We start from the raw sequence: 10,974 nt of genomic DNA, 5'->3' as shown, positions 1-10,974 counted from the left end.
ATTTCTTTATCTTATTCCTTATTTTTCTCATTGTGACTGAGCCCTTAAGCGGGGAGCACACACTTCTGCACAACGCATAATGCGTAAGCATAAGAAAATTGATTGGTCCATACACATGTGTATAAGGAAATAGACCAATCAATTTTCTTATGCTTACGTATTATGAGTTGTGCAGAAGTGTGTGCTCCCCGCTTTAGGGCCTTGGCACATAGAAAAACTTAAGCAGTAAAACTGAAGCAGTAAGAAATCAACAGTATGGATTCGCTACCGCTTAGGGCTGTGCCCTAAGTTCTTGACTGTGATTGGCTGATTTGCTTACTGCTTGAATTTTACTGCTTAAGTTTTTCTATGTGCCAGAGCCTTAAATAACGTTTATTTATACATATACCAGACGCCACCCGCCGAATAGAGAAAACTCGTGAGATTTCTAAAATTCCCTATTTAACGGCCAAGCCAATTGCGTGATGCCCGGTCTATCTGGAACTGGATATTCTCGCTGGAAAGCAGCCCTTGTGTCCGCAAACGCGAGTGTTGTATGTCGCGAACAATTAGTGATCTAATAGCCTGGCCGGTTAATTAACTCCCGTAATCAGTAATCGAGGAGTGTCGAGGCGACAATAGCTCTTTAATCGGAGCAAGTACTTTTGCGCGATTTATTTATATTAAGAAATATTAATTGTACAAATATAGAAGAATTTTCTATCGTAAGTTTATATTCAAGAAGTATAATAATTATACCAATATATAAAAGAGTTTTGTCTATAATTTTACATATATGTATTCTAATATAATTCTAACATTTCGCCGCAATAGATATTTCGCACAAAATATTTCGTTAACGTTGTTTAAATTCCAGTATAAATGTGCATAGAATTTTGTGTCGGAATTTGAGATAGAGTTCTGTTTATAATTTCATGTATCGTATATTGCTAGAGAAATATAAAAAATTAAAATACACGCATGTGTGTATTGTACATATAAAATATATATTAAAATAAATTGGAATACGCATGTAAAATTATAGACAAAATTCTTTTTTTAAATATTTATATAATTAATATATATTTCCAGAATATATAAAATTACAAATAGAATTCTTTTATTTTTATACAATTCTCGCACATCGCATTTTGAACTTTTTACTGATTCTAATGCAATTTATGTCCATCACTCACAACGCGGATTAATCATAACTCGCGAACTCGCGCGGTTTCGACATTAGGACTTTCAATTCTAATTAAAAGTTCGTATTTACGATGATTGCGATGAAGAAAAGAAAGAGAGAATGAGAAACTAAAGTAATCGCGACCCGCTTCAGAGAACAAAATCAGGTTACAATATGCCAGTTTTATTTTTCTAATTTTTTGTAGTCTGTTTATTTATATTTATCAATAATTTCCATTACTTTATGTTACTTGAAACAAAATTAAATGTATGTATGTTAAATAAATATACGATATCTTCGCAATCGGAAGAATTACTGATATAAATTATTTAAAAATTAATTTATTAAACTGTACATATAAAACTATATTTTTTTTATTTTCACTATGTTTCTCTTCTTTTGAGAGTTATTATCAAAGATAGATAATTGTGAAGAGGTAAAAAATAATTCTGTAACACACTTATGATGCCGAATTTATTATCTACATAATTATATCATTTTTTTTATTACTGAATAAAAATGCTGATAGTCTTGAAATCTTGAATTATACACAATAACAATAATCATAAACAGATTTGCATCTGATTATTTTTTTAATTTCGCAATTTGCGATTCAGAAATGGTAACATTATAGTTCAATAAGAATAGGTAACAAGTCCGAATATATAAATTTTATATAAAGATTAGGTCCAATTATTGCTTTCTACATTTCTTTATTTACATCAGCTCAGTAGCATTCGGCCAATAATTATATATATAACATTTACAAATATTTTAAGCTTTTCAAATGCAAAACATATATAATATATTTTATATGCTATAATATTACTGTAACCGATGCGTGTACACAGAAAAATAATCATTCTACAGCCAAGAAAAACACTTTACTTATTTTATTTTATTTTGTTTAAGTAAGTTCTCTTACAACAAAGAATATTTTTTTACTAATAGTTTTCAAATATCTTGACACAAGTCAAGAATATTGTTTTGAGTAAATGTAATAAATCTTTCCTCGCAATTTTCCCTGAACTTGTATACGGAAAAGCATCCAGAAATATCACTCCTGCACGTAGTTTGAAGTGATCCATCACGTTCTTCGATACAAAGTCCATCAATTCCTGTTCCGTCACCTGTATGTATAAATATGTACCTTTATGTATAAATAAAATTATACCAATGCAGAAAGAAATTTTCTAATACATTAAAAATATTTCTTATTTTGTATTACAAAGTAATGTATGAATAATTCGTTCAAAAAACACATTATTTAAAAAACCACTTTCATTAATGTTTACATTAATTTATTATAAATAAGAAAATAAATATTTAGATGTGTATTATATAAGTTTGATTATATAAGATTGATTTGTATTATATAAATAAAATATTACAAATTCTTTTACAATAACAATTTATTAAGGACTTTATTATGAAATTTTTGAAACTAACTCAATGTCAATCTTATATCAAACCATGTTTTATCATACAGAGTTCCAGTTAAAAGCATTAACTAAGATAATATACTTTTATCTATACTCCGTCCCCAACGAGAGATTTTATTTTAAATAGATATTGTCCAACACTATTAAAAATAAAAATAATTTAACGCGAACACCTTGCTGCGGCTCTGTGCCCTATCGTTATTTATGTTTGATCAACCATATGATCTCTCGTTGGACGAAGTATAGAAGTTTCATTTTTTTCGCGATTCTTTCATAATTGAATCAAATCTTTACTTATTTAAACAGATTTATTTATCGCCCTCTGATTTTGATCGCATCAACGTCTTTATTTTTATGAGCTTGATTCTCTATAATAACTATTAGATATCTACCAGAAATTTTAGGAAAATATTCCACGAAATAAATCGGTTTATTATTCTGTTGGTATTTGATTTTATTTTATCTTTGTTCTATGATCTTATCATGCTAACAAAAATTGTACCTTGACATTAGACCTCTTGGTGACAAAAGCAAGAGGGTGCTCATCGTCTAACTCATGAGGTATTCCTATTACTGCTACTTCTAGCACTGCTGGATGCGACATTAACACATCTTCGATTTCGCCGGGTGCGATTTGATATCCTCTATATTTTATAAGTTCCTTTATTCTGTCAACAATAAATAATTCCCCATCATCGTCAAAATAACCGATGTCACCCGAGTGTAGCCACCCTGAAAGAATTCCAAATTTATATTTGCTATATTAGATTTTCACGACATTATTAGACATGTTCGTTAAGACATAGTGGAATATAATTTATTTACTTTACATTTATTAGTCATAAGTGACTTTAAAATATAATTATATATTATTATGTAATTATTATTATAGATAGAAACTCTTTACCTTCCTCATCAACCGTACTTTTCGTCGCCTCAGGATTTCTATAATAACCAGTCATTAAGGTTAAAGATTTTATCCATATTTCTCCCGACTGATTCGGACCAAGTACTTTTCCGTTTTCTAAGTCCACAATTTTTATTTGTACATTCTTAGTAACTGTTCCACAAGATCCATTCTTGTGGTTCGGCAGTTGCATTGTTATGAGACCGGTTTCTGTCATTGCTAGAAACACAAGGAATGTAATCGAAATTTTATAACACTCATTAATGTATATTAATATTTTATCGCATTATAATGATATTTACCGTAAATTTGTAATATCTGGACATGTGGCAAAATACGTCTCAATTCTTCCTGCACTTTTGACTTAGTTGTTGCACCATCGTATGAAATTGTTTCCAAAGATAACAAAGAATATTTCTTTACGTAGCCCGCTTTGAGAAACCGATTGAGCATGCTAGAGCTCAAGAAAACGAATCCTGCCTAGGCAATAAAATAATTTACTATTGGATTTTGTCATATTATGCACAATATGCTAACATAAAACTAATTTAAAAATTTACAATTTATAATATAAACAAGGATACATCATGAAACACGATTATATGTATCATAATAACATTTTTCACATATCTTGAGTGTAAAATATTATCATGTATTATAATTCGCTATTAATTCATCAAAATGTAATTCGTTATCTCAAATATATGTCACGTGTGAATGACAAGTTTTGATAAAGAACTGATCGCATTATTCTATTAGTAATAAAAGTTATCGCGACAATTAGCTCAAATAAAAAACATTACAGTATGCTTAAAGGAAGACCAATTCACTTCACATTCTTCACAATTCATTTCAACTTCATCATAAAGGTCACGAGAAAGTAAAAGCTAAAAATTATCGTGATTACCTATTCATAATAGGAAGTACGAGGTAATTATATCAACGTGACATTTTAGTCATCATTATTTTTGCAATAACAAATCTTGAAAATTAAAATTATTTTGTTTTAATTATTTGAACAAGCATTTAACATAATATTACTTTGTATTTCTCTATCAGTTGACAAGTCATCTCTTCGTCAAATTCTGGATAGAGGATCACTTTGGAACTATTCACGATCGCATTAAAGTTCAATATTATCCCACTCAGCCAATAAAGAGAAGAAAACCAAAGTGATGGCGCGTTATTTATTTTTAACTTGTTTTCCTGGCTGAAAATTAGTACGTAGTAGTTGGACAGTTCGACACCTTTCGTCAGTCCCGTAGTACCCGACGAGTGCAAGATGCACGCCGTCTTCTGGATGTCGTCGAGCTCAATGTAACGGAAATTTGAGACTTCCGCATCATTGCAATTGTTCAAAATATCAGAGAACGAAATTGCATCGACATGCTTACCGAAAATCACCACCGTGGGATTGAAATTTTTGTCTTTTATCGCGCTCAAGACGACATCCACGGATTTCTCATTGCAGAAGATCACCTTCGGCGTGGTCAGTTCCAAAACGTGCATTGCAGTTTCTGATTACAAATAATTCGTAAGTATTATAAAAATGAATGTTATGCTTAATATTATTGTTCATTTAAACAATAAAAAATTTTATTTAATTAATATCTACAAGATAAAATTGTAATTGTATTTGAACGCATTATCGGAAATGCATTATTTCTAATCCGCTAAGTTAATTAAATAAAATATGCGGAATTAGAATTACTATTTGATAATCGAGGAAGAACTTACGCAAGTCCATATTTTCGTACCACGGGTTGGAAATCGCATTGATATAAGTTGCCGAAAGACAAGGCACGATGGAATTGAGATGATTATTCGTGCACAAGCTGATGACATCACCGGATTTGATTCCTTGTTTTTGCAGCCATAAGGCGCATCTCACAACTTTATTTTGCAGCTGTGCGTATGTTACCGTTTTTTCGGTTTGTGCATCCAGCTGAACACAAAATTATCTTATCAAGAGTATTGTATAAATATAAGGAGGACGTCTTTCTTTATGTCTCTGTGTCTCATAAACTTTTTGCTCTCTATTTGCTAACATGGCTAGCATATAACATTGCTAAAAAAATTTTCTTTGATAATAAGCTGTTTTTTGTAGAAAAGCATTATAACATACGTATAGAAAACGCATATTATCATCGCTTTAAAGCATAAAACCTATTTTTTAAATGTTTTCCATTATTCTGCTCTATATTTGATGTTAAAATATGTATTTCTTCTACCATACACATGCATTCTCTTTTAACATTGCTTGTTCATTTCATGTCTTTGATAAAACAATTTTATGTAATTCAACATGTATTATACGTATAAACAATTTCGAAGAGCAATCGCAATAGATTCTATTTTCAACATCGTTAATATCAGTTTTTAAGTTTTAGAATATTTAAATATTTATGTCCGTTTTTTTTTAATCTTAAATGTTTTGATGTCATATGTATTACGTCGACTCACGTATGCGATATTATTTCCATGATTTCTTATGTTAGTCCATAACATTTCTCCAACACTTTTGTAGTTATTCGATTTATGCTCCGCTTTGCCCTTGTAAACGCCATTTTCCACGGTAAAATTCTGTAAACGACATATTGTATATCAAACTGTTTTAATTGTTTATTGTCTTTAATGTCTTTACGCTATATGTCTTTTATGTCAATCATACATTCATTAGTTTTGTTCTTTAGACGTAACATGGAAAGATCACATGGAAATAGATCATTATTTGGCTGATTTTGGACCTACCTTCGAGACATGTTCAACCATTTTGTTAGAAATATCTAGCTCTGCCATCGTAATGTAAGATTCTGAATGCGATCCAACACAAGGTCACTCTACAATATTGCATCACAATATTGTAAAGAAAATTGATCTTCAAATTGATCAAATATTGATCTTATTTAACGGCTCTGGGCCTTTGAATCCTGTCTTTCTTCTTGAAGAGAAAGGAGCCAGACAGGCAGACTTGCCAGTTTTACGGTTACGAGTAGATATTATTTTGGTTCGGACGCTGTAGACCCACGTATGCACATGAATAAAAAATATAATAATTAAAAATATATAATAATTTTGTATACAATAACTATCTGCAGATTATTTAATTAATCTTATCTGCAGATTATTTAATTAATTGGATTTTATTAAGCTAGTAAAGTAATGACATTTTTGACGGTTTTGCTACATAATTTTTTATCTTTGTTAATTAAGTTATGTAGATGCTGATTTAATCGTGAGAGTTTATGTAAATGTACATCACTTGTAATAAAACACAGAACAAACACACACAACAAAATACTTTTAATAACAGCGGTTGATCTTCAGAGCGACTGCAAGTTGTTTGAAATCGAAAATTGAATTATTTTTAAAATATAAAATAGAGTTAAATTAAGATAGACACACACACATATACATATATATTTAAATAAACCAAAAAAAGTTAACGTTTTAATATCTTTATTTATTCTATCTGACAATTATATAATATATCTATGAATGAGAGGATGAATACTTGAATTTCTGAAAATACTCGGCAAAATTTAGTATGTTACTGTAAATAAAAATAAATAATAATACAGGAGGCACAACTAAGTACAATACCTTTATTGCAACAAAGAAAATTTTGTACTTGATGAAGGACTTCTTTTTATTACACAAAAATTATCCTTTTTGAAGAATATTCGGCGGACAAGCTAATAACGGTAAACTTATAAGCGCTGTTAGCAGTAGACTGCGAGCATTTACTGACTATACATCGCGTTACGTATCTTTATACTATCCCTTCCTCACAAATTAAAGAGCTTCAACCAATCGTAAATCATAGCTGTGTCATTATTGTGATTACATTAATTAGTCTTAATATTTCTTATTCAGTGTTTTCTAATATTTATCTAAGGAAAAATATTTTAAAACTAGATAACTGGTAGTGTCTATTTCTAGTTCTATATATTGTTTTTGGTATATCTTTTTTTTTAGAATTTAATGCAACTTGACTCATATTATTTATTTTTTAATAAATTATTGTAATATTTAATTTATATATGTTTTTTAACAAATACTGAAATTAATATTTTATTTATGTCCGTTAAAAGCATACAAATTGAAATCTTGCTTACAACTCTGACAGGTGATATACAAGTGATAAGAAAATTGCGTATTACTCAAACATATTACATAACTATATTTAGGAAGACAAAAATGGAAGTTACAGAGAAAGTTGATTAATAGTTGCTTGATTTTAAATTTTAAGATATATTTTACTGGGCCCTTATATTCAGCAACTTAAAATTTTATTATTAATTTTTTAAATTATTTTTAACAAGACAAGTATTTTATCGATATAAAACATAAACTTTTACTAAATAATTATATATTTTTAAGTTTATTTTCCAATTCGCTAAATAAATAATCATGCAATCCTGCTATTAAAACTTTAAACAAACATCTGCAAACAGATTTTAATTACCTGTAAAAACCTCCACATTAAAAATAACTATATTGCTATTATTTCTAAAACTTATTTTGAAGACTAGATTCATTCTAATTTTAAGAAAGTTACGTATCTCTATCATCCATAATCTTATCGATAGTGTTTTTATAAGATTAAAAAATGTTTATCTTCTTTGTTTATAATATGTATCTATTCGGAAAAAGCATACATGACTATATATGTATATATATATTCACAAATTTTGCCTTATTGAATAGATGTAATTAATTAGGGTGCTTAAATGATTTTTTAACCATTTCTTTAAATTTTTTCTCACAATTTTTTCTGAACCTGTATACAGAAAAGCATCCAGAAATATCACTCCAGCACAAAGTTTGTAGTGTGATCCATCATATTTTTTGCCACAAAATCTATTAATTCTTGCTCTGTCTCCTGAAACGAAATTCAATCATTGCAACTACAGAGAACATTTTAACATAAAAAAAATATTTTTTACTACGCATTAAACGAGATATATAAATATATTGTATTTTGCTGAAATACAAAATTAACATTTAACTTTATTTAGGTATATAAAGCAAAGGAAACAAAAACTTACATGTTTGGTATTATGATTAAAATGTGGAAAAATCTTGACAATTATATTTAAAAGAATATAAGGAATGTTATTATACTGAATTTTTTTTAAAGCTAAAAATATTGGACGTTAAACATTGTTATACTGTACAGTTACAATTAAAAGCGCTACTGACAAAAATCAATATTTGCATTTTTATCTCTGTATTCTTTTCTTTCTTTTCCGCGATTACATCACAGTTTTAAAATCTGTCTTGTTAAACTGATACAGACGTCTTCGCTCTTATCTGAGTTACAGAGATAATATATACTTACCTCAAGGTTGCTCCGCCGCGCGCCGGTGCCCGATGTCTCTCTCAGACCTCCTCCTCCTCTCAGGACGTCAGGCCTCCTCCTCTCACCGCAGAGGACACTCGCGAAAAACACTTACGAATAATAAACTATAATCGCGCGCGGACTAATTTATCAGTAAATGTCTTTCGCGCGATACTGTACGGCACTCCCGTTTAAAAACCCCATGAGAAAAATATTCCGTCAAGTACATGCCGTAATATTCTTTAAAGGACTTTGAAAAAGTTCTTTAGTCCGATTACTTGAACGGCACTCTCTAGAGTTCCTATAATACTCTAGCACTCTCAAAACATACGCGACAAACCGGCTGCGGTTCGTTTATTCAATTAAATCGGCGGACGAGGGTACGTTAGCTTCCCCGTCTTTGGATTTTTATCCAAGTAGAACAAGAGTTTTGCTTGGGTAACATCCTCGGGGTACTGGGCCTTCCCACCTGGCCAAGGTACCCATGGGAAGGAAGTTCTTTACTGTGTTTTATAAAACCAGGTGTATTATAAAATCAAGTTATTGATATATATATATATATATATATAAATAGATAGGCTACAAAAAATTATAATAAAATTGGAACATAATTAATTTAATTGTCTTCTTTTTCATTAAATAAATTAATAAAACAATATTTAAAATAATAATATAAATTGCCCCAATTCGTTTTGCGTTCATCACCGCGTTACTTTAATGAAGTCAAAATGTTAAATTCTAAGATGTCGACAACTTGCCGCGGTACTACGCGAGTTGAGTGGACGATTAATAAAGACACGTAGACGCAGTTGATTAATCAAAGATACCCTATTGAAATTAAATATAGCACGCGTAGTACGTTATCAAACTCGTCAATCTCGCGAAAGTAAAATTCCATTATTAATTTATACGACGAAGAATCGTGACTGCCGACCGCTAATGGCGCTAATTTACGTGACGCGAGATAGGTATACGAGATTATGACGCATTCACGAATGGGCGATGTATCACGGCGTTCCGTTACTCGAATCACTCGACAATATACGAATCATACGACAGTATCACACTCAGCCCTCTTTTTCTTTACAGAGAGAATCGGAGATAAATCACATCGGAGACAATTATTCCGGCACTGCATTCAAAGTGCGACACGCGATAAACGAAATGCTACGTTCGAGTCCAGAAAAATAGCCCCACGATTATCGCCCGCGAATATCATCACGACGAAAGTAAATTTTCGCAATTACACCACACATACCTTCGCCCGTCGCCGACTTAGCCTCGACGTCTTCACCTCGATATCTGCGTCTTGAGCGAGTGATTCGCGCGATACGTTCATTCCGACAAACACTTAATACATTCGCAAATTATTGAACGCGTATGGCACGTACTCGCGTAGGCGATTATTCTCGCGACCCGCGAAACGAGGAGCAGGAGTGCCAATCGCAGAAACGAGCGCGTTCCCAATAACACACAGCACCAATAGGTGCGTTCGAAAACGTCACTCGGGTACCCACGGGTATACTCTCTTCTCCTTCTAACTCGCTGAGATAGAAAGAAAAGGGAGAGTATACTCGTTTGCACACAGGTGACGTTTCCGAACGCAGCCCGCACGGAGCACGGCACGGCACGGCACGGCGCGGCGGCGACGGGCGCGCGGAGCACAAACAGTTCATACCTGTGTGAAATTCACCTGGAGAACGATAGCTGATGAGGCACTTCCGCAGGTAAAGGTACTCCAAAGTCCAAGCGTTGACGGAAACAAAGTGGCAAGGCCACTCACCGGCAAGAATAATCGGCCGCGCAGCGACTTTGAACGTACGCTGCTCTTTCAACGGTCGCGCCTAGTACAGTGCGTTTCCCAGGTAGCAATTAATGTCTAAAAGACATCATAAAGACATCTTTAAGATTTCTGGCATCTTAAAAACATCTGTATGATGTCTTTTAGACATTAATGCTACCTGGGCTGGTATACGCCACGCGCCGCGGCGTCGGCGTCGCGCCGGCGGCTCGGAGCGGCCGAACGTGATTGGCCGGATTCGAGGGCTCGACTCGCGAGCCAATCGCGTTCGACGTCTCACCCGACTGTGCGGCGGCAGCGGCGCGCGCAAGCGGC

General features: G+C 32.3%; 1 protein-coding gene and 1 long non-coding RNA gene across 2 annotated transcripts; both read right to left on the bottom strand.

The window, feature by feature from the left end:
• Positions 1-2,102: 2,102 nt before the first annotated feature.
• LOC112465516 (4-coumarate--CoA ligase-like 7) lies at positions 2,103-6,425 on the bottom strand. Its single transcript, XM_025033084.1, has 8 exons — positions 6,266-6,425; positions 5,978-6,097; positions 5,252-5,459; positions 4,556-5,031; positions 3,817-3,994; positions 3,515-3,733; positions 3,110-3,339; positions 2,103-2,295 (listed from the first exon to the last, which is right to left on the bottom strand). The coding sequence occupies exons 1-8, from the start codon at positions 6,311-6,313 to the stop codon at positions 2,110-2,112; spliced, it is 1,665 nt and encodes a 554-aa protein (XP_024888852.1). The 5' UTR covers positions 6,314-6,425; the 3' UTR covers positions 2,103-2,109.
• Positions 6,426-8,249: 1,824 nt separating this feature from the next.
• On the bottom strand, positions 8,250-10,196 carry LOC112465518. Its single transcript, XR_003042032.1, has 3 exons — positions 10,117-10,196; positions 8,859-9,361; positions 8,250-8,399 (listed from the first exon to the last, which is right to left on the bottom strand). It is a non-coding gene; the product is annotated as an uncharacterized LOC112465518 (long non-coding RNA).
• Positions 10,197-10,974: the final 778 nt, after the last annotated feature.

This window comes from Temnothorax curvispinosus, unplaced genomic scaffold, assembly GCF_003070985.1.
Source record: "Temnothorax curvispinosus isolate PA1 unplaced genomic scaffold, ASM307098v1 QBEX01015291.1, whole genome shotgun sequence".
In the NCBI taxonomy this organism is placed as follows: Eukaryota; Metazoa; Arthropoda; class Insecta; order Hymenoptera; family Formicidae; genus Temnothorax; species Temnothorax curvispinosus.
Note: the sequence above shows the minus strand (reverse complement) of the source record. Positions and strands in the feature narration are given on the sequence as shown.

What these genes read in the sequence shown, in the direction of transcription:
- LOC112465516 (XM_025033084.1), bottom strand. Translation starts at nt 6,313, where the DNA reads ATGGCAGAGCTAGATATTTCTAACAAAATGGTTGAACATGTCTCGAAG. An exon ending in GTACGAAAATATGGACTTGC is followed by an intron (nt 5,032 to 5,251) that starts GTAAGTTCTTCC and finishes ATTTGTAATCAG; the next exon opens with AAACTGCAATGCACGTTTTG. An exon ending in CCAAGAGGTCTAATGTCAAG is followed by an intron (nt 2,296 to 3,109) that starts GTACAATTTTTG and finishes TTATACATACAG; the next exon opens with GTGACGGAACAGGAATTGAT.